Source organism: Notamacropus eugenii, chromosome 4 (assembly GCF_028372415.1).
Source record: "Notamacropus eugenii isolate mMacEug1 chromosome 4, mMacEug1.pri_v2, whole genome shotgun sequence".
Lineage (NCBI taxonomy): Eukaryota > Metazoa > Chordata > Mammalia > Diprotodontia > Macropodidae > Notamacropus > Notamacropus eugenii.
This window is the reverse complement of record NC_092875.1, coordinates 29598062-29622824: the sequence shown is the minus strand read 5'-3', so window position 1 is coordinate 29622824 and position 24763 is coordinate 29598062. Positions and strand designations below refer to the sequence as shown.

Here is a 24763-nt window from a genome sequence, read left to right as displayed (position 1 = left end):
GGTCCCTTCTAACTCTGAAATTCTGTTAATTTAAAATTCTCTACTTTAAAAGGATTAAAAATCTAACTAGGCATTAATAGTCCAAAATGCTTAATTTCACAGCTAGTTAAGACTTTATCATGAAAGCTAAAACACTATTCCAAGAAGGTTCTAAGCAGACTCAAATTGTTATTATCACAAAACAGCTCATTATCCAATTGGACTGAATTTACAATAAATGCTCAATGCTTGCACGATCTGTAATTTCCACGGTGTGGTTTGCAGGTCCTAGGAATCACACAGACATCAGACTACCTCGAAACTTTATCTCTGTTACTCCCTCTAGTTCATACAGATTTCACCCACTCCACAAGTTAGCCAATGTTCTTCAAAAGTTGTTGTGGCATGAAAAGTTAATTGTCCTGTGGCCAATCTGGCACTGAGCATTTCTGCACCTAGGCTGATCATGAGGCAAAAAGCACACAGTCCGTCACCACCAAGCCTGTCCTCAAAAGCCTTTCCAGTTCAGTAGAACAAGCAAGGCTTTTTACCCCTCCCCCAACATTAAATGGGCTTCAATTTGTAAGGAGAAAATAATGGACACAGAATAGAAAAATAAGTGCAGGCTTATTATAGTCATGGAAATGGTCATATTTCTGGAGGTGGTAAAGCAGCTGAAGAACCAAGGAGGGAACACTGAACACTTCATTCCCCTCTTGGCCTCTTTCTGCATCGCTGCCAACATGTGTCAGCTGCCACGGTCCCCTTAAAGCTCTGCTTCTGCCACCACAGCCTTACCACGTCCTCTCCCCTTTCCACACGTCATAGAAGGCAGGTAAGAGGTAAGAAGTGCCCACTGACTGCCTGGAGCACGCTGTTGCTGTTCCTTCTCCCTGACCCCACCTGGGACTTTCTTGGCTAAGACACTAGAGATACATTTCCTTCTCCAGCTCATTTCACAGATAAGGAACTGAGGCAAGCAGGGTGAAGTGACGTGCCTGGAGTCACACAGCTGCTAAGTGTTGGATGCCAGATTCAAGACAAGTAGATGAGTCTTCCTGCACTATGGTGCCCCCAGCTGCTCCATTGTGACTGGCACATAGTAAGCGCTTAATAAGTGTTCACTGTCTTGCCTCGTCCATAAATATGAAAAAGGAAAGTACATGACTAAATTTTTATTTAAATTATTTTAGTACATGAGTTTCCAAGCATCTGTAAAGACTACCCAAAACAAATTCATCATTCTAAATCTGAGAGTTTGCCAACAATGTAAGGATCATTTTCTCTTTTATAAAGGGACTTACATGGTACCATCTACTATCACATTAGATATTAATTTAATCATTACTTCAAGTAGACATATCCTGAATGAGACATTCTTGTAAAATAATCCTCTTGGAATTAACATTCACACCATATCAGATAAGAAAGTATAACCTGTATTTTTCCATCTTCCTTCAGTTTTATTTTATGAATTGATTTGGCCAGATTGTTAAACAGCTTTCTTCACTGTCATTAATCTACACTATGATTTTCACTTTGATAATGCAAATAATATCATTTAGTATTTGAAATCAGTCTTTCTTTACACATATTACAGACAAACACTTGGAATTTTAAAACTACACTTTAAAAAAAAAGTCACACTATCAGATAATGTAATAAAGGCATTAATACTCCTCAAAAAATCCAGGTTTGACTACATGCTACAGCACAAAGGATTTCTCTTCAAATAAACTGTGTCACAAAATATCATCGTGGATCATCTTTTGCTGACCTGTAAAGGTTAAAAAGGCTCACTGTGCCCAGAAAGTCAATGGAGATGAGGTAGTAGACCAAATGCTTTCCCTCTGACAGCTCTTTCTAAGGGAAAGGAATGTAATTTCATAGGATCATCTACTTAGAGACGGGAAGGTCCCTGGAGGCTATTGAGCCCCATCCCATTCTTTGACAGATAAGGAAACTAAGGCCAAGTAGGTCTGGTGACTAGCCCAAGGTCCCAGAACTGTAGGCTAATAGCCAAGTTTCTCTGACTCTCAGGAGCAGAGCCCATGCATCAGAAACTACTCAGCTCAGCTGCTTAGCTGGAGTGCCTGTTTCTGAACTTCAAACTATCACAGGCAGCCCCACTTTGAGATGATATACAAGGAGACCAATTTCTTCTTTTTTGAATGCACATGCTGATGCTACATTAATAAGGTGTAGTATTCTAGAAGTATTTCTATACTTCTAGAATACTACACCGGTGGATAGAGTGCTGGCCCTGGAGTCAGGAAAGCCTGAGTTTGAATCCTGCCTCAGACACTTACTAGCTGTGTGACTCTGGACAAGTCATTTATTCTCCTGAAGCCTCAGTTTCTTCATCTGCAAAATGAGGGTATGGGACTCAATGACCGCTTCCAGCTTTAAATTTATGATCCTGTGAAAATATGACAACAGAACTTAGCACAAATCAGGCATGAACGACCTCGGGTGTATCTCCATCAGTGCCCACCATAATGATGGGACCTGTGGTATGGCTCAATAAATCCTGGATGAACTGAAAATGCTAAAAATGACTTCAAGGTTCCTTCTTTGATCTTACAGTGTGATTGTACAAAACAAAGACTTTCAAACCTGTGCCTGTTTAATAAGTCTGAATTCAATTCAATTTCAACTCCAGACTAGCAATGGAATAGCTTTAATCATAGTGAATGAATTTTAGTGTCAGAATTCAGAGCTCTCACTGGCTTCAGCCACTTGTGCTAAACCACATGGATGCTGAGGCTCCTTTCATTTTGATCAGGTTAGTAAATACTGCATATAGAGCTTAATGTTCTCTTAATAATCATCTTAATTTTTCCTTGGTCTAAATGTTCCAGTTTACATTCATGACAATATTGCAAAACAAAACAGGCTAAACAAACCTCAACTACCAAAAACTTAAAAATATCCTTCAAAAAGAAACATCATCACTGGTTAACATAACCAACTTTTGCCACATTTGCTTTTGTCAACAGTGACGATGCAGGTATTCTCTCAAGTCTAAAGGTAAGAGCACTTTTCACGGTGTTTACAATGGATAGCTTTCATAGCTACAACCACAGTCACACCACCGTAAGAGTGAACATAGAATTACTTAAGGGGGAGTAAGGGGAGTGTTAGGACTTCACCAGGAAGAACAAAATGAGTAAGGAGGACAAGGTCACAATGAATAGGAAATTTTCAGTATAAAGTATATGATACTGAGACCAAAAGATTTTGATTTGATAAAGATCAGAGAGATCTCGTAGACCAATTTTTCCATTTTACAGATGAAAAACTGAGACCCTGAAGAGGCAAAAGACCTGGGAGTAAGCAGCAGAGCAGGGAAGAAAGGAAAAACAAAGTCAACAGATGGAAATCAAAGGCATAGTTGGGCTACAAAAGCAGTTCTTAGGGAAAGTTTTATATCACTGAACGCCTACATGAATAAAATAGAGAAAGAAGAGATCAATGAATTGGGCATGAAGCTGAAAAAGCTACAAAAAGAACAAACTGAAAATCCCCAAGCAAATACCAAATTAGAAAAAAGGAGAGATTAATAAAATTGAAATTAAAAAAACTATTGAACTAAGAAAGAAATTAAACTAAGAACTGATTTTATGAAAAAAAAAAAAATAAATAGATAAATCTTTGGTCAATTTGATTAAAAAAAAAAAAAAAGAAAACCAAATAACCAATACCAAAAATGAAAAAGGTGAACTCACCTCTAATGAGAAGGAAATTAAAGCAATAATTAGACATTTCTTGCCCAACTGTATGCCCATAAATTTGACAATCTAAGTGAGATAGAGGAATATTTAAAAAAATATATAAATGTCCAGATTAACAGAAGAGGAAGTTGAATACTTAAATAACCCTATCTCAGAAAAAGAAATTGAACAAGCCATCAACGAACTCCCTAGGAAAAAATCTCCTGGGTCAGGTGGATTTACAAGTGAATTCTATCAAACATTTAAACAGCTAATTCCAGACTATACATATAGACTATTTGGGAAAATTGGTGGAGTCCTACAAAATTCTTTCTATTGATACAAATATGGTTCTGATACCTAAACCAGGAAGAGACAAATCAGAGAAAGAAAATTATGGACCAATTTCTTTAATGAATATAGATGCAAAAATTTTAAATAAGATGTTAGCAAAAAGAATTCTGTAACGTATCACAAGAATAACACATTATGATCAGGTAGGATTTATACCAGGAATTCAGGGCTGGTTCAATAGTAGGAATAGTATCAGTATTACTGATCACATCAACAACAAAACTAACAGAAACCATATGATTATCTCAATAGATGCAGAAAAATCTTTTGACAAAAATACAACACTGATTCCTATTGAAAACACTGGAAAGCATAGGAATAAATGAAGCCTTCCATAAAAAATAAGCAGTATCTACCTAAAACCATCAGTAAGCATTATATGTAACGGGGATAAGCTAGATGCATTTCCAATAAGATCAAGGATGAAACAAAGATGTCCATTATCACCACTGTTATTCAGTATGGTACTAGAAATGTTAGCTGTAGCTAAAAGAGAAGAAAAATAAATTTAAGGAATTAGAACAGGCAAAGAAGAAATTAAGTTATCACTCTTTGCAGATGATATTATGATATACTTAGAAAATACCAGAGAATCAAGTAAAAAACTACTTGAAATAATAAACAACTTTGGCAAAAGTTTCAGGTTACAAAATAAACCCACATAAATCATCTGCACTTCTATTTATTACTAACAAAACCCAACAGCAAGAGATAGAAAAAGAAATCCCATTTAAAGCTACAGTAGACAGTATAAAATATCTGGGAGTTTACCCGCCAAAACAAATCCAGGAACTATATGAACACAATTACAAAACACTTTTCTCACAAATAAAGTCAGGTCTAAGTAAGTCAGTTCCCCTTGGGTAGATAGAGCTAATATAATAAAAATGACATTCTACCTAAATTAATTTACTTATTTAGTGGCATACCAGCCAAACTACCAGAAAATTATTTTCTAGAGCCAGAAAAAATAGCATCAAAATTTATCTGGAAGAACAAAAGGTCCAGAATATCAAGGGAACTAATAAAAAGAAATGCTAGGAAAGGTGGCCTAGCCGTACCAGGTCTCAAATTGTTTTATAAAGTAGCAATCTTCAAAACCACTTGGTTCTGGCTAAGAAATAAGAGGGATAGACCAGTGGAATAGGTTAGGTACTCAAGACACAGTAGTCAATGAATACAGCAATCTACCATTTGATAAACCCCAGCTTCTGGGATAAGAACTCACTGTTCGACAAAAATTGCTGGGAAAACTGGGTAACAGTGTGGCAGAAACTGGGCATAGAGACCAATGCCTGACACAGTACACAAAAATAAAGTCCAAATGGATACATGATCTAGGTATAAAGACTGATACTATAAACAAATTAGGGGAGCAAAGAATAGTGTATTTGTCAGATTTATGGAGAATGGAGAAATTTTTGACCAAACAAGAGATAGAGAACATTATGAAGTGTAAAATTTTGATTACATTAAATTGAAAAGTTTTTGCACAAACAAACCCAATGCAACCAAGATTAGGAGAGAAGCAGAAAACTGGCAAAGAATTTTTGCAACTAGTGTCTGCGATAAAGGCCTCATTTCTAAAATATATAGAGAACTGAGACAAATTCACAAGAATTTAAGTCATTCCCCAACTGATAAATGGTCAAAGGATATGAACAGACAGAGGAAAAAAATTAAAGCTATCTATAGTCATATAAAAAAATGCTCTAAATCACTACTGATTAGGAGATATAAATCAAAACAACTCTGAGGTACCTACATCACACCTATTAGATTGGCTAACATGACAAAAAAAGGAAAATTATAAATGTTGAAGAAGATGTGGGACAGCTGGAACACTATGTGATTGTTGAGGGAGCTGTGAGGTGATCCAACCATTCTGGAGAGCAATTTGGAACTATGTCGAAAGGGCTAAAAACATGTGTATACCCCTTGACCCAGCAATATCATTTCTATTATTGTATCCCAAAGAGATCATAAAAATGGGAAAAGATCTCACACGTACAAAAATATTTACAGCAGCTCTCTTTGTGGTGGCCAAGAACTGGAAATCAAGGGGGTGCCCATAAATTGGGGAATGGCTAAACAAGTTGTGCTATTTGAATGTAATGTGGTATATAAATGTATATGAAAGTACTATTGTGCTATAAGAAATGATGAACAGGAAGACTTCAGAGAGGCCTGGAAAGATACATATGAACTGAGGCTGCGTGAAAAGAGCAGAACACTGTACACAGTAATAACTACAATGTGTGAGGAATTTTTCTGGTTGACTTAGCCCTTCACAGCAATGCAAGGACCTAAAATATTTCCAATGGACTCTTGAGGCAAAATGCCTTCCATATCCAGAGAAAGAACTATGGAATTGGATCGCAGAATGAAGTAGAATATTTTCTCTTGTATTATGTTTTGTTTTCGTTTTTCTTATGGTTTCTCCCATTCATTTTAATTTTTCTATGCACCGTGAGTAATGTGAAAATGTGTCTAATAAGAATGTGTATGTGTGTAGAACCCATATAAGATTGCATGACTTCTCGGGAGGGAGGGAAAAAAATCTACAACTTATGGAAGTGACTATAGAAAATTGAGAACAAATAAATTACTAATAATTTTTTTAAAAGGCATAGTTGGGGGACTGGAACCCCAGCTCTATTACTGGCTCCCTGTGGGATGTTGGCAAAGTCAGCTAACCTCTGGCCTTGAGCTCCTCCTCCAAAATTATGAGAATGTCAGAGTAGGTGATCTTCAATGTCCACAGTAATTCAACAAAGAAAATGTGATATTAAGAACAGCAGAGTCATTCTTCTGATATGGATTTCTTTAAATGAAGCTTACAAAAGAAAGACTTACAGATTTGTGGTGGGGGGAGGAGGAGTGGCAGTGCAGTGCTGGCAGTACTGCTCAAATGACAACACCTTTCCTCAGAGTTTCCCTTTCTTCCTCAGTAAAATAAAAGGCTGGGTTAGACACCTCCAGAGACATCCTATCTCACTCCAGGATTCCCAGGATTCTATGAGCTATCTGACCCTCACAATTCAAATACCTTTAATCAGTACACATTTCAGCTAAATTAACAGAAGAAATACATTTCTCTGAAGTTATAATAATTAGATATTGAGAGCTCTGGGACTAAAATTCAACAGAAGGAAGATATTTTGTTCCAATACTATGGTTTTAATATTGAATTTCTCATTTTGATGTAGTGTCAACAAAAGATCATTTGTAAGTGGTATAACAATAGAGTGCCTAAGAAAATGCTGAGAAACTAAAAGGACCTCCAACTACTTATAAATGACCTATGTAAATTCATTACTGATACAGTAAGTGACTACACTTATTGGCAGGTATTTCAAAAATTAGTACTCATGAATCTAATTAGCAGCACAGCAGGGCTTTAGCTTATCCTTTTATACTATGCCATAAATGAACGTATAATGAAAAAAGAAAGCACAAACATTATAGAGATTTTACTGATAATCCACCAAAGTCCTCATAAAGGCAAGTATTCATAAAATTCTGAATGTTTAGCTGTCATGAGCTATCTTTAAAAAGAAATCATGGCTAAAATCCATAGAAGAGAATGAAGTTTTGTTCCAATGAAAATTTTCTTTACAGTTATTAGTTTAACTCAATACTCAAACACATCTGTGAGCTCATCAATATGGGTGATGCAGAGGATGTTTGGATCCTCTGGTGATACTCTAGTTACTGACTATAATTCACCTATGTCTAAACAGCCTGAGTCAGGGTCTTTTTCATCTTGTTTTTTCATAACTTACAGAAGACACACTCAATCTGACCAGTACCCTCCTCACTTTCTACTGGCACAGCAAGGATGTCAATGGACCACACTGACTACCCATCAGTTTTTCGTTGCTCTCACCACTTGCACAGGCCAGCATTTTTTCCCACTTAGACATTTCTTCAACAATATCTTTTGCTCCACTTCCGTCACAATTCCTTAATGGTAAATGTGTTACACTCTAGTCATATCTAACATGCTTCTCTCAATAATCCTTCTGGCAAACCTCATTCTCAATTCTTTGCAGACCATAGTTCTTCATGTCATACAGTCTTATGATACCACCAATAAATATTAGTATTTTAAAAGGTAGGTCTTTGTTTCTGGGAGAAGTTTGGGTCATTCAAGGCACTTTATAATTTTCCAGAGGTATTCTAGCCTATTTTTCTCCTATTCAGTTCTAAGTGTAATTCATTTTCCATATATACATCCACATCCATATATGTGCATGTATATATGGATTTATATACACATACACACAAATAGGCACATTCAGTTGGGTTTTTTTAGGTTTTAAAAATATATGCATACATTTTTACCAGCATTAGTAAAATCAGTAAAATACTCTTTTTTTTTTTTAATTAAAACCCTCACAACCAATACACAGTCTAGCAAAACAAATTCCCACATTAGCCATTTACAAATATTCATGTCTCAGTCTGGCTATAAGTCTATCACCTCATTGGAAGGAGGTTCAGTTCTAAAACCTCTCAACACTGATGGCATGTACTGCCGCTGACATTGTGTAAACTTCTGCTGCTCACTCTCCTCTGCATCAGCTCAGAGGACTTCCCAGTTTCCCCTGAAACTGCGGATTCTGTCATTTTGTATGGCACAATAATGCTCCATAACATCCAATTGCTGGATATAGCCTTAATTCCTAGTTCTTGGCTACTACATGCACGAGAAAGGCTTAACTATTGCTGTGCCTATGAATCTTCTCTCTCTCTTTGATATGTCTGGAGTATAGTTCAGTAATGGTATAAATGGCTCAAAGGGTATACACAATGCAGTCACTTTTAACTTAGTAGTTATGAACTGGTCCAAAGAGCTTCCGAGAATGGCTGAACCATCTCACATGTCCAATAATAATGCCATCAGCGTATCAGTGTACCTGTTTCCTCACAGTCCTTCCAATGTTTGTTACTTTCCCCTTTTGTCATTTTTGCCAATCTACTAAGTGTAAGGTGGAACTATGCAATTGTTTTAACTTATATTTAACTAATTAGTGACTCAAAGCTTTTTTCAGATGATTACTGATAGCTTGAGTTTCTTTCTTTGAAAACTGCCTATTCATCTCCTTTGACAATTTATTTCCTGTAGAAGGCTCTTAGACTTATAAATCTGACTCAATTCCTATTAAATAGGAATTAAATCCAACTAGATATGCGACATTTCTGATGGTAAAGTTTTAAAAGTTATCTATTCAACTGTATATTATAATGGACAATAGGCATTTTTCATCTATCAGGTGTTTCCTGAGTAGAAAGTTAGCCCAAACTCCTGAGATCTTACCTCAGGATGCTGTGTTCCAGGGCCTGGCATAATCAACTAAATGGCACTTGCCACATGCAGGACCTGGAAAAGGAAACTTCAGTGACATGAACTCTTCACTGGAAATCAAGTGAGTGCTTCTCCCTCTTTTATCTCTTGTCTGATATCAATAATTATGACGTCATCAAAGAAGGTTAATTCTGTTATATCTTTAAAGCAATCATGTATATATTGATGAGACATCTTGTCAAAGAAGTGTCTATATGGCAGCATTTTGCTCTACTGCATCAAACACTTTTTTACAATCAATCATTGAACACCAAAGGATCTTGTATTCTTTACATCTTTAAGTTAATTTGTGATGGGAGCAATACGGTGTTCTTGTGTAAAACCTGCTTATTCAAATCCTTCTAATACTGCCATCCAAAATGCTTTGATAAATGTGTAGATTATGCTCATAACGATTTTATATAGATGGAAATACAGATATACAGGCCTGAGAGAACACAATCTAAGGCATTGCCAGTGTTTTTGTTGTCATTACTTCCCTCAGATACCTTGAAAATCAATCCTTCAATATAATCAAAATTGTCACTTCCAATACCCAACGTCACCTTCTCCTGGAACATCTCTGTTCCCTCTCCCATCTCTTCTCTGCAATGCCATTTCTACATCCTCTGCTAAGTATATCTAGGGTTGTAAAGTTAAAGAGACCAGATGTGCTGGGTCCATGTTTCCTGATGGTATGAAGAGTTTGCTGTAAGATATCTTTACAGATATCTTCTATCTTTCATCTACATGCTGTTCTCCTAATTTCACTATTCAATTCTCTGAGAACGCTTTGCTCAGTTGAATCTCTTGTCTACTAGCTTTCTTCCAAATGGCTTTTCCTGTATAGCATGATGATATATATAAAATTCCTACCATTCTTTCCTCTTTACAAAGCAGCTTACATTATAAACTGGTCATTCTCTTGGCTATCGTATCTCTCAAGTTGACAAATAATTCAAATGTTTGCTAACTAAGGGAATTTATGTTCTTTCGCTCTCTTCATAACAGCTAATATTTATACAGTAAAGGATCACAAAGCACTTTACAAATAGTCTCACTACATCCTCACTACAACCCTAAGAGGAAAGAGGCATTAAATTCCTATTTTACAGATGTAGAAGCTGAGGCAGTCAGTTTATGTGACTTGCCCAGGGTCACACAGTAAGTGTCAGAGGTAGGATATGAATCAAGGATTTCTTGACTCCAGATCTAGTACTCTTACTTGACTGAACCACTTGACTGAATATATTGGTTTAACTTTGAGATAAAATAATATCAGAAAAAAAGAAAATATGGGGACTTAGGTTTTTTTTTTCAATCACATAAATAAAATTAGGTATGTCTAGTCACCACATTTTTGTCCTTATTCAAGATCTATGGATGTGATGCTTCTGTGTAGACTGCAGACTTCCAGTCCCTCTTGGTCCTTACTCTGGATCCATACTTCTACCCACCTCCCAAATTTTTCCATCTTCATTTACATGCAAACTTTGCACTCATGTCACCAAAAATACAAGTTGATTTAATTTTGAGGGTCTCTGTTAAATGTTTCTATCTCTTCAAACTTCAGCAAAAGATACTGGTTAATAAACTGGAATTTTCAGGGAAGTCTTTTCATAAATGTTTATCATAAGCACTAAGACCAAATGTCCCACGAAATGCTGTTTCTGGTTGCCTCTGGTCACATAACAAAAGGAATTCCACCTCTCCAAAAAGAATCTGTGAGTTATTCTACCACATGCCAACAACTTCCTTTTAGTCTTCTATTATTTAAGATGCTGAAAATTATACAAAACTAGTAAGATTCGATTCTTTCAGCAGTCAGTGACCAATCAGTGGCAACTGGAAAGGGATCTTAGATATAGTAAGAGCAGCTAAGTTAATGTTTCTGTGTGGTCTAAAAATCATATGATACTACGCACCTTCTGCACCCCTTTTTCAATACTGTCCCATGGTCACACCAGCCATAGAAGGGACTGAAAGTCATTTTTTTTTGCTATTTTCTGAGTTTCCATGATTAAAGAATTCATCACAACGTGGCCAGACAAATGGTGGTAAGTCTCTCCACCGTTTGTTAGGCTGGTCCTCAGAGAACAGACACCGTCTACTGCCTCAACTGTAAGGCTGGCTTTCCAGAATGGTAGATTTTGGAGAGCTTTTGAGACTGATGATCCTTCCACTGCTCAATAAGGCATCTAAGGAGGCCTTAGTGTGATTTAACATCCAGCTCAAAACAAAAGATTAATGACCAGTAGTTTAATAGTTGACACATGCTCCTGTGGTATTATGCAATAGAACTGGAAAAAAAATTACAAATAGACAGACACATGCACACATATAGCAGCTTATTCACCTTTATAATAATCACTTTTTCATCTCCTCTCATATTTCCTCTCCAAGGTCATCAGTGATGATTAAGGTGCTCTTCCAATTATAAAAGTATCATCATTATGACACAGCAATAGAATTGTAAACAGTGGCACCTAAAGTTCCCCCAAAAAACTTGCACTGGCTGTCTCTAGTTGGCATCTATGTATATGCTGCTTCTCCCAACAGAATGGAAGCTCCTTTAGGCTTTGTCTTTGTCTTTGTCTCCTCAGTACCCAGTACAGTACCTGGCACAGAGCAGGAACATCATAAATTCTGGACTGATTCACACAAATCAAGTTATTAATATGCAGCTTTCCTAAGATTTCTTTCTTCTCTACCTGGCAAGGATTCTGACTTAGAGCAGGGAAAGCATGAAGTGGGAAAAAAGGCACAATTATTTGAGGAAAACACTTTTTATCTCTCATTTCACAAAGAGGGAAGACAGGAAAAACAAGCAAGGCAAAAAGATACATGAGCAATTGTATCTTCTACATATCTGAAGTATCTTTTTAAAGAAATGATAATTTTTTTAAGAAGGTTGCATACCTAGGAATGGATGCACCATAACACACGACATCTGCTGTAGCAACCTTCCTACATGTACCACACCCAAATGATACTTCCTGAGCATGCAGGAAATGCTTTTCTGAAGATGAGACCAAATCACCAAGAGTCAAAGAAGCTTTTATATGCATTAGTGAATTTATAAACACCACAATACCACAATATTTTCCTCCTTTTAATAGTCTAACTTGCTTAAAAAATGACCCGCTGGACACTCATTACTCATACCTCCCCACAGCTCCCAACTACATCTGAGTTATTAACTGATATATCACTGCTCACAATTTCCCAATACACAGAAAATACTCAGAAGATATTTAGCATCAATAGTAATACCATATTTTTATGAGAATGATAATACTTGAAAAGCAAACAAATTCATGTGTCCCTAAGAACTACATCTGACATAGAGATAACTCTAGATAATTGTATCAGTTCCTATGCTATCCCATGAATTACTGCTTATGATACACAGAGATTCTGCTTAAATGACAGCACTAAATGCTCTGAAAAAGTAAAAGTTAAAGTGATATATGATGCCATCTTTGAATTATGTTATATACTTAAGACCACGTCACTGATTTAGAATGTTCCAGTAGGGCTAAAACTTATTTTGTGAAGTAAGATAATTTAGGTTCATTCATATTTTTCCGCTTCACCAGAGTGCCAATGGGTGGCCAGGACACACACACACACACACACACACACACACACACACACACACACACGCACACACAAAAGACAAAAAAAACCTGTAACAGATGGACTACACCAGCTCTAAAAGTAATGGGATTAATCAAGCTAACAAGTTCAGGACTTCATTTTCAAACCAGTAGACTTTGACTAAGGATCCTATACTTCTAAATATGTACAATTTACTACCAAGGGAAGTCAACCAACTAGAATAATCAGGAGAGTTAATGATTGAAAGTCATGGTAATGATAATATCCATCCATTCCTCTATACAACTGATTTATTCCTTTTAAAAAAAAAAATGTGGTTAGCTTAGCTTCCAGATTAATGGGTACACTAAGATTCACTAAGCACAAGGAATGATTAATTGCTTCTTGATATGCAGGACCAGGTCAACCCCTAGAAGGCTATTAAATTTTCATGTATAAGAACGTGGTCCCTTTCTACCCTGGTGATCTATCTCTGTGATCCAGTGACACTGGCTTCCCTGTTGTTCCTCCCATAAGATTCTCTATCTCCTAACTCCAAACACCCCCTCCATGCTTACAATTCTCTCCCTCCTGGCTTCCCTGACTTTTTTGAAGTTTCAGCCAAAGTCTGATATTCCACAGAAAGCATTTTTCATCCTCCTTACCCTCTGTGCATTCCTTTGGAGATTATCTCCAATTTATCCTGTTTTTATCTTGTTTTTATATAGATATTTGCTTGTTGTCTCCCTTGATAAGAGTGGGAGCTCCTTGAAGGCAGCCCTCAGAGGGTCTTATTACAACAACAATAAATGTCTTGCTCTTAATAAATGCTTCTTCATGACCTGATCAAGGTGTGCTTGTGGCAAATTCTAAGCCCCTAATATTGCCTTAAAGAACAGACCACAGTATTGTCATGGTTTCACAACGGAGACACTAAGGTACGATAAGCAAATCAGTAGCAGGAGTGGAAATCAAAACTGAGAGCCTCTCTGATTCTCAACCTCACATATCAATACAAAGAAGGAAAAAATTCCCTTGATGTTTTTGCCTTTTGATATTGACACATGTGAGTTTCACATATTTCAAGGAAAAGGGCAGATTTTCTGCCATGAAGCTTAAATTACAATCTGAAATTTTAAATTCATGCCAAGACCTGACAACATCAGAAGTAAAACAAAAAGAAAGAGAAGAGACAGACAACAATGTTTGGGGGGAAACTGAAATTGATATAATGATTTAAAGATCTTTGAAACATATCATAAAATTCCACAGTAGAAGCTAGTGAGACTCAACAGCCAAATTTATAACTTCCATTCTCAAGTCTATTTTGGTCTAGAATTATATATCATTCTCAAGACTAAATTAATGCGTGAACACAGATAGAACATATCTTCAATAATATCTTCCTACGATGCCCTTTTATTTTATTTCACAGAATGCATCAGATAATACACTATAAACAATGCTGTTCTATTCTAACAGTAAATTAGATAGCTTTCAAATGTTGTGCACTGATCCCTCTAGGCTCTTCTACAACCAATTGGACATTCCTTCTTTTTATAAGACGACCACAGAATGTGTCGAGGTGACTTCTGCAATTAGAACTGCCATTCATGATCAAGTAACGCAAGGAACAAGCTACCATCTCTGGGGTAAAGTATATTTTCAAGCAAGGAATGCTGTACCCACAAGCAAGGACTCCAACCACTCATACTGGAATAAATAAAAGGCCTTCCATATATTTAATGTGTTTCAGCTATAAAAATGTTAGCTTCCTAAAATGATTAGATTTGCAGGGACAAGTCCCTTGTTGGTATATAAAACCTGCAAATGTGTTAACAGATGGAATAATGCATTAAGGAATTGTAGTCATTTTAAAATTAAAACAAAGTATATTTAAACTATTTGGTTTGAAAAATTTTTTCTGAAAAGAGACCACTAAAGTCTGGGATTTCCTTTTGCATTTATACTCTAAATTTCACCAACATTTATTCTAACACTGACTAATCCTTCTATAATTCCTGCTGCTGAAACAGCACCTCAAATTTTAGAAAGCACTTTATATCCACTATTCCATTTGAACTTCACAACAACCCTATGAGAGAAGGCAGCTACTACTGCCAACATTTTACAGCTGAAGAAACTGAAGATCCTGAAGTCTAACTGACTTAATTAACATCACACAGCTACACATGTCAGAGGTCTGAACAGGGCTGAGGTCTCTGCTAACGTCATGGTCAGCGCTCACTGAAACTAGATCAGACTCAAGGCAGAGTTCAAGTACTGGGAGATATCAAGGTAATATGGCCTATTCACATCCTCTGCAAAGGTTACACTGTTTTAAAGAGACACAGCTTGCAGACATGACAGAATTACAAAATATTAAAAACACAGTACTAAATAGAATAACACTTATATGGTGATTTGTAAAAGTCAACAGTTAAAAATATGTTACAGACAATAAAGATGATGGAAAACCACCGAGGTAGTAAAAAGTGAGGTAAAATCAGCAATTAGACGGGTATTTGCAAATAAGGAAGAATGAGAAACAAGAAAGGAAGGCTGGAACACATAACACGCAAGGAGTAAGAGAAACCACTGGAAACTATGTGTAGGTGAGCAAGGAGGAAAAGGGTGAAAAGATGACCTCGAGTCAAGCTATGACTTTGCCTTAAAGACATGGAAAGCCATGAAGGTTGGTGTAATATGGAGGAAAGGGGATTTGGGATCAGTACACCCATGTTCAAGTCCAAGCTTCATAGCTTCATTATTAGCTGGGTGAACCTGGGAAGGGAGTTAACCTCTTGGAAATTCAGTTTCCTCATCTGTATTACTGGGATAATACAAACCTCCTAGGGTTAGTGTGAAGATTAGTGGAAAATGCTTTCTCAATCATAAAGTATTAGAAAGGCAATATGGAGTAGTGACTCTAGAGAGCTGGCCTTGGTGTCAACAAGAAATGAATTCAAAGCTATCTGTAGTCATATGGAAAAAAGAATGCTCTAAATCACTATTGAATAGAGAAATGCAAATTAAAACAACTCTGAGGTACTGCCTCACACCCATTAGATTGGTTAATATGACAGAAAAGGAAAATGATAAATGTTGGAAAAGATGTGGGAAAAGTGGGACACTAATGTACCGTTGGTGGAATGGTGAACTGATCTAACAATTGTGGAGAGCAATTTGGAACTATGCACAAAGACATACTATGCATATATACCCTTTGACCCAGCAATACCAGTCCTAGGTCTGTATCCAAAGAGATCAAAGGAAAAGGGCCTATATGTACAAAAATATTTAATAGCAGCTCTTAGTGGTGTCAAAAAATTGGAAATTGAAGGGATGTCCATCAATCAGGGACTGGCTGAGCAAATTGTAGTACGTGACTGCTATAAGAAATGATGGGCAGCACGCTTTCAGAAAAATTTGGGAAGACTTACAAGAACTGATGTAAAGAAAAATAAGCAGAGCCAGAATAGAGTACACGGTGACAACAAATATTGTATGATGATTGTGAATGGCTTAGCTATTCTCGGCAATACAATGATCCAAGACAATTCCAAAGGACATATGATTAAAAAAATGCTATCCACCTCCAGAGAAAGAACTGATGGAGTCTGAATGCGGATCGAAGCAGACTTTTTTCCACTTTCTTTATTATTCCTGGGTTTTTTGGTGCGCGTTTTCTTTTGCAACTTTGTTAATATGGAAATGTTTTGGATGACTGCCATTTATAATCTATGTAAAATTGTCTGCCTTCTCAGGAAGGTGGGAAAGAAGAGAGAAGGGGATAGAATATGGAACTCAAAATTTTAATAAAACAAAGTTTCAAAAAAGCCATGAGTGCACGTCCTGTTTCAGAGATACTGTGGCTATCTATGATCTTCGGCAATGTCTCAGAACCAGGATGGTCAGGGCGGAAAAGTTACAAAACACCTTGGCAGAGGGAGTTCCCTAACTTAGGAGATCTATATACCAATCAATCCACAAAAAGAAAAGTGTCTCTATTACCATTATTATGTTTGAGCTGCTGAACTATATGAAAAGAGCAGTTTACAAGAACAGGAGCCAGGAAGTAAAGGAAGATTGTCCCAAGAGGCTCAGCGGCTATCCACTTTTCAAATTTCAGATGACTGATAGGGAAAAAAATTATTATGCAGCTTACAACTCACTAATGACTCAGGAAAACCAGCCCCACAGTGATATTTTTCTTAAGTTCTTTGTTATTTGAGCAAGACATTGCCTTTGGTTGTCCTGATCTTTTCAACGATAAAAGCCTTTTTCCTGTGCAAAACAGGCTTTCATTTGGCTGTTTCTTCTAGAAACAGTCACAAGATAACACATTTTTGAGAAACAGTTAAAGTCCTTCAAAATTGATTTCTTAAGTTTCTTATTTTAAAGAAAACTCACATATTAAAGCCAACAGTTATCAATAATGAAGGTAGCATCCTTGGTTCTATGTAAAGGAATAAACAGGATAAAAGATACAGTGTCTTGAACTAAAGAAATTTATAAGCTAATTAGAAAAAATTCACTATAAATCCAAGAACAATAGCCAAACTCTAGTCTGGCAAATGTTGTATTTATCACCTAAAAGTGCAGGTCACTAAAAGTGATCAGCAAATTTCAAAGTGGATAAACTGATTCATGAGTAATCACCTTCTATGAGGCAAGTCCATACTAAAAAAGTAAAGTAGGATCATTTTCCCTCCTAAACAAGACTAGAAAGAAAATTCCAAAAACATTAGGCAAGGTGATATTTATATTGATTTAGTTTTTATACCATCTGTTGTCCAAGAAGGATCTTTTTAAAAACCCAACTGTTAAGGCAATGGCAGCCAACACAAAGTAACTTTTTAAAAACAAAAGATAAGACAGAGACTATAAATCTTATGATTCAAAAAACGATCCTCACTAATATTTCAAGCACTCTTAATACAAAGCAAACAAAGCAACAATTCCGTTTTACTTCTAGAACCTCTCGCAAATTATAACTTTCTATATTGCATATTAAATGCATGTATATTTGTTTTTCAGGAAGTATTTCTTAAATACATGTACTTTTTAATAAACTTTTAAATGGCTTTGGAATTTGGCATTGCCAAAGAGAAAACCTTTTTTCTATAAAGAAATTGAGGAATCACTGCTTAAACATCTCTTAGGATTTCCTAAAAAGTCTTTTTACTTAAGATAATGAAAACTAAGGTCAGGAAAGAAATAATTATAAAAATAATTAATAACATTTTGTGCACCTAAAAGGTAATTCTTCTCTCTTCTAAACTACTGTATACTATTTTTTGTTTAAATAGTATTCCTGTACACACAGGCTACTTCAAGTGAGAATTCTTTCAATGCTTCAAATTTCATACATTGGAGAATCTTAACATAACAAATATTCCTCTACATCAGAATTCTGCCTTCATAAGCCAAATGAAAATACCTCTTTCACCTATCTGATACTTTTAAATACAAAAGTATAACAAAAAGAAGGAAAAGTATGCACAGCTATTGGTCATGCGCCAATGATACATTTACATTCTACCACAATATCTTCTTTCATCTAGAAAGGCCATTTCAAAATATCCTCACAGGTCAAGCCATCTCGAGTAGGATGAGTGGCTTCATTAACTAGGTTTTCCCCAGGAGGGCTAAGGCCGCTCCTCAGTTGCACAGCAAGATTGAGCTCTTCACTGTTTTATGGGATGGGTGTACTGGATGGTTCCTGAGGTCCCTTTGAAACATAAATTTTGTGACTCAGTATAATGTTTTATGTCTTCTTTAAGAAAAGTGTTCTTTCACATATACCATTCTGAAAATGCTTAAAACTGTTCCAAAAATATGGATTTTGCACCTATAATGAATCTCTTCAGCAGTTTTTTCCTATAACAGAGCAAATAGGTAGAAATAATCAAAATGGTTTTCCTGCATCCAGTTTCTCTCCTCTCCAATTCACCCCTCACATAGTTGCCAAAATAATCTTCCTGAACCACAAGTCTATGTCACTTCCCTCCTGAATAGTCTTTGGCAGCTCCTGATTATCTTGAGGATAAAACAAAATCGTCACCTTAGTACTTGAAGGCTGTCATAATCTGGCTTTAAATCACTTACCAGGCTTATTTCATATTACTTCCCTTTGTATACTCTACATTTAAGCCAAACTGACTGATTTCCTTTTTCCCAAAATGGGCAGTCCATCTCCTGCCGCCTATGAATTCCCTGCTTCATCTGAATTCAGATTTTAATTTTGAATAATTCTTCTTATAAATTTAGATTTGACTAAATTTTAACAGCTGGTATCAATGAAACACAATACAGTTATGGTGGCAAAAGGGGCTGACAATTTAGAGACATAATTAATAATCATCATTTTGCTACAACCTAGCTTTTTTTAATCACATAAACTCTTGTTTCACCAATATTACCAGCACTTTGAAATTCACTCAAATTAAAAAATAAAGCAGAAACAAAACACTATGCACTATGAAGTGGCAATTGTTGGAAAAAAGCATGGGTGTGTTCCAGTTCCACAAAGGTTAATTAGTAATCAACGGCTTGGACACAGGTATCACAACAATCATTTGACCTCTCATTTCTAGTTCAATGTAGAACAAATTGTGGACCCTGAAATATACTGTCATGTCCCAAAGATGTTAAGGCTACTTGAGAATAAATAAGTTCTTTTCCACAGACTGGTATGGACAGAAGAGAGAAACACAAACCAATAGACAGGCCCAGCCTTTTCAGAAATAAATATATTACTAACCTTTTGTTGACTGGCTTCTCATCCTTTTCATAGGGCCGAACGAACCATTTACCAATCCTGACAAAGTTTTTATCCATCAGGCACCTATAAACAATCAAGAATGAAGTTTTTTTATGGTTTCAATAACAGTGTAACCACTTCTAAAGCCCTTCAATAAAGAAAGATTGACTTTGGAAGGAATGATTAACTCAGCAAGCTGACTCAGATCATTCTTTACTGCACGATGGCTACCACTCATGTTCTTTATGCATTTACTGGGCAATTTTGAAGAAATATATAAAGTGCTACTATACTCTTATAGCTGGGAAAATAGAAACAAATAAGGAAAGCATAAATAAATGAAAAACTGACAGAAAATGGGGGGGAGGTGCCTAGGTCCTTCATCATAAAATTGAAGAAAGTTAAAAAATACCACATTGACTTCATTTCAAAAGTGAGTAAATTTCAATAGAACTTGCACTTGTTCAAAATGATGAGAATCTCTCAAAGTGATCCAATCTATTTTGTTATATATAAGGTTAATATATAATACTGACTTATTTTTGTGTTACAGTACATATGATATCTTAAAGTGTAGATGAAACAACATGGAGAGATGAAGCAATAAAACTTGGAAACCATTAGAGATTTTAGTCACTGGCTCAAAGATTTTATTTTACCATTTCAATTGGTATGCGAACTATTCAATATTAAGATTTCAAGGTTATCCAACACTGCCTTCTAGTGATACTTAAGCATCTAAGCTATTCCATTCCCTTGCAGGTTCTATACAACAACACCCAAAAGAACCATTGACTAAATAAGATCACAGAAAGAATAAATTATGAATTAAGATGGAAGCTCAAGAGTTTACAGAGAGGGCGACATGAGTGAAAGGGTGACTAACCTGAGAAAACAGCAAAACATAAAATTAAATCTAATATGACCATACAGCACATGTGTGGAAAATGTTTGGGAGCCACTGCCACACTACAACTAATAAAAGTCACAAATGCTGATTTCTGATTTCACATCAGAAAGCCGAGGACAGCCAAGCACAGTAGGGAAATGGAGATAACATGCCGATAATATAATCTGAGCTTCAATACATGTGGGACAGTAGCTGTTGTGGATGCTGTAGATACCATTTCTTTGCCTGGAAATGTCAACAAAAGGGTATTATCACTACTCCACAAACCAGCAGTGGCAGTTACTGATCCTTGAATGTGAACTCTTAAAGTTTGATGTAGTGATGAAGCAATGGTACTACTGATGATATATCGATTTTTCACTTACTGACAGGTCTGTGTGTCATGAGTGGATATCTCTGAGGTGGAAGGAAGACAAGAAACAAACTACTGTGTTGAATTCAACAAACATGGATTAAGTGCTTACCATGTGCAGGGCCCTGTGCTAGGGAGACTAAGGGAGAAAAGGAGAGAAATAACCTAATTAATGTCCAAATGAAGTTTACTCAGGAGGGGGAGAGAAGGGAAGGGAGAGGGCGAGGGGGAAGGCGGGAAAGAAGGGAGATTTATTTGGGGGGAGAATAAAACTTGGAGAATGGGATATGGCAACAGGAAAGGTCCAGACCAAGTTCTACAGAAATCCAAGCCCTGCATCAAACTCACATGATTACTGGAAATATCCATTTGAATGTCCCATAGACATCTCAGATTTAAAATGTCCCAAACTAACTTTGGTACTGCATATATACACATGCACACGCATGCACACACACATGCACACATACAAGCACACATACAAGCACACATACATATACACACACACATACACACAGTATTCTTTATCCCAACTTCCCAGTTTGTCAAGGATACCAGTCACACAGGTTTCACAACCTCAGATTTATCTCAAGTCTTCAATATCTGACACTTCTTTATTCAATCTGTTGCCAAGTCTAACCATTTCTACCTTGAACATCTCTCCCGTATGATCTCTCCACTCATCATTCCATTTCAGGCCTTGCATCTCATCTGTGACCCTGTTTGCCTCAGTTACCTTAACTGTGAAATGAACCTCCCAGAGTTGTTGTGAGGATCAAAGGTGATTTTGAGAGGCAGCTAAGAGGCCCAATAGACAGAGCAGTGAGCCTGGAGTCAAGACCTGAAATCAAATCTGATCTCTGACCCTCAGTCACACAACTTGATTGTGAAATGGGGGTACTAACAGTAGCTCTCTCACAGAGTTGTTATGAGGGTTATTGAGAACTTTTATGTTTCTTCTCATGGTTTGTGATGTTACTAGAAATGTTATCGCTTTGCACAGTGCCTGGCACATAGCAGGCATCAGACTAGATAAATGTTCATTTCTTCCTGCCCTTACCTCTTTAAACGTAAAAATGACCACGTCACTCCTCCGTTCAAGAAGCTTCAATGACCCTCTAGTGCCTCCAGGATTAATAACACAGTCTCCAGTATTACATTTACAACCCTGCACAATCTGGTCTCAACCCTTCTTTCCATACTGCTCCCACATTAATCCCTTAGAGACATTCTCCAATCATCTGCCATTCCCCAAACACGATACTCCATTCATCTCCTGTCTCCCTGTTCCTTTGAATTACTACGATTATTCCATACACTTCCTCTCCTCTCACTCACTTCTCAATCCCTTAAAATCTAGGTGGACTTCTTGTCTCATTGCTTAAATGAATCTACTCTCTCCAAAGTGGCTGCTGCTCTCTTCACGCCCCATCTGCTGCTCTCTTCTCAGTCTGGCTGCTTCTGGACCTTTCTACAGCATGTGAGACTGGTGATCATCTGCTCCTCGTGGGGGATAGCTCCTCTCCAAATTTTTGCACCATTATTGCCTCAATTATCTTCCTACCTCATTGGCCACCCTTCCTCAGACTCCTTTGCAGAGTCATTTATGCCCAGATTCCATGGAATTTATCCTAGGAGGTGTTTTTTCTTAGTGACCTCATTAGTTACCATAAATTTAATTATGATACTCTATAGATGATGCCTGTACTTACACAAAAACCCTAGCTTCTCTCCTGAGCTCCAGTTCCATTTCACTAAGTATCTATTACAGTTTTCTAATGGATGATCCCATAGGCCTCTCTAATTCAGCATGTTCAAGAGAACACATTATCTTTCCCTCCTGCAAAAATCTTCAAGTCATTTGCAACCCATCCCTCCCACCCTGCCCCTCCAATTTGGACTTATTTCAGTGTTTTGTCCTCTTTGTGAATGTCCAGGGTATAAGGTGAATTCATGGTATTGTTTTATCGTACATGGCACAAACTCTTAGGTGGTTGCTGACAGTAGGGGAAGGGCTGTTTTCTTTTCTTTTACTTTTTTTTTTAAGAGTTTCTATATATTCCTTGACTATTTGTGTATGTATTTACTAGAGTCCTACAAAGACAATTTAGGAAGGGCAGATACCAAAACTAATGAAAGGTTCATATGTGACACTAAAGAAGTGATCGTGAAATCAAATTAAATACAAGTCCTGACTCATACAGTCCCTACTCTTGATGTGGTAGAACAACAATCAGGCTTAATATTCTCCATTAGAGAGGTATGTGTGCACATGTTAAATTCACACAAGATTCTTTGAAAAACACAACTAGAGAAAACTCTTTTCAATGGTGTTCTCACTATTAGTGAAAAGGAGAGAAGTAAACAGGCAGGTGTCTGGTTACTGGAAGTCATGGACATGCACAGACCAAAAGGAGGAAGGATTCTCCAGAGACAATAAAATTTTTCAAATGCTCGCTTTTATAGATGTGCTAGCTATTCCAGAGTATTAAAAGAGCTCCTCACTAACGTGTCATTACTCAAGAGATCAGATGAATTGGCTACAAAGAAAAAATGAAAATTATGGAAAATGCCTCTAATTCAGAAGAATATCCTTAAGAAAGCCCAGTTCATTCATTTCATCTTATTAAGGGGCTCCAGGAGGCACTGAGACACAAAAACCAAATAAAAACCAGTCCCTGCTCTCAAAGAGCTTACATTTTACTGGGCAAATAGAACATTTACACAAGAAAAATAAACATATATAATTGGAGGAAGAAAAGAGCACTAAGAAATAGGAGAAAGCAAGGAGGCTTCATCTAGTAGATGGCATGGGAGGTGAGACTGGACAGAAGCTAAAGATCCTAAGAAGCAGAGATGAGGAGAGTGATTTTCATTTGGGGTGTACAGACTGTGTAAAGGAATATGATGGGAGTCCAGCCAACAGTGACTTGAAGCTTGGATGGAATGAAGAATGTGTGAATAGGAACAATGTGAAATAAAACCACGAACCAGCTTGGGCAGGGCTTTAATGTCAGGCTGAGAAGGTTGTATTTTATTCACAGAGGTGACAGAGGATGCTAAAATAAAGGACACATGGCACAGTGGACAGCTCTGTGATTTTGGAACACCAGTTTGGCAGCTATGTAAACAACAGAAAGGAGAGGAGTGAGCCTGGAGGCTGGGGAAACAAATTAAGACAGCTAATAGAGTGAGGGAAGGGAAGCAACAGAAAGGGCACCCCTGCACAAATCAAGAGAAGGGGATAGGTACAAGATATGTAAAGGAGGTAAATGGTAATTTATTTGCATAGAGGTGGGAACCTGGAGGAAAAGAGGAAATAGTGAAGAATGACTCCAAGGTCATGAAACTGGATGATGACAAAGACAATGGAACCCTCAACAGAATTACGAAATGTTGGATGAATGAGTTTCTGTAAGTGGAGGGGGAGAGGGAATAATTCCTTCCATTGTGGACTTGGATGGATATATCATTCAAATATGGATGTCCAAAAAGCAGGTGGGGACGTGGGAGTAAAGCAAAGGAGACAGAACAGGGCTAGATATATAGTTACAAAGCTTTGGGAATCTACACTGAGATGATAATTGAACACACAGAAGCTGATGAGAATGCCAAGAGAGAGTTCTTTGACTTGGTATAGCTGAGCATATATCTGAGACCAGCACTGCAGTTAGGACCAGAATTTAATAGGAGAACACAGCAGGCTGGATTTCATTTGGCAATTTACACAATGTTTTCA

At 36.9% G+C, this 24763-nt stretch overlaps 1 protein-coding gene across 7 annotated transcripts in view; it reads right to left on the bottom strand.

Annotated features, from left to right (window-relative positions):
- Positions 1–24763, bottom strand: part of MED13L (mediator complex subunit 13L) — a 415471-nt gene that overhangs the window by 153291 nt on the left and 237417 nt on the right. For all 7 annotated transcript variants that reach the window (XM_072600340.1, XM_072600342.1, XM_072600338.1 and 4 more), the window contains one exon: positions 19763–19846. In XM_072600340.1, the coding sequence (XP_072456441.1) occupies positions 19763–19846 (84 nt within the window). The remainder of the gene's footprint in view (positions 1–19762; positions 19847–24763) is intronic.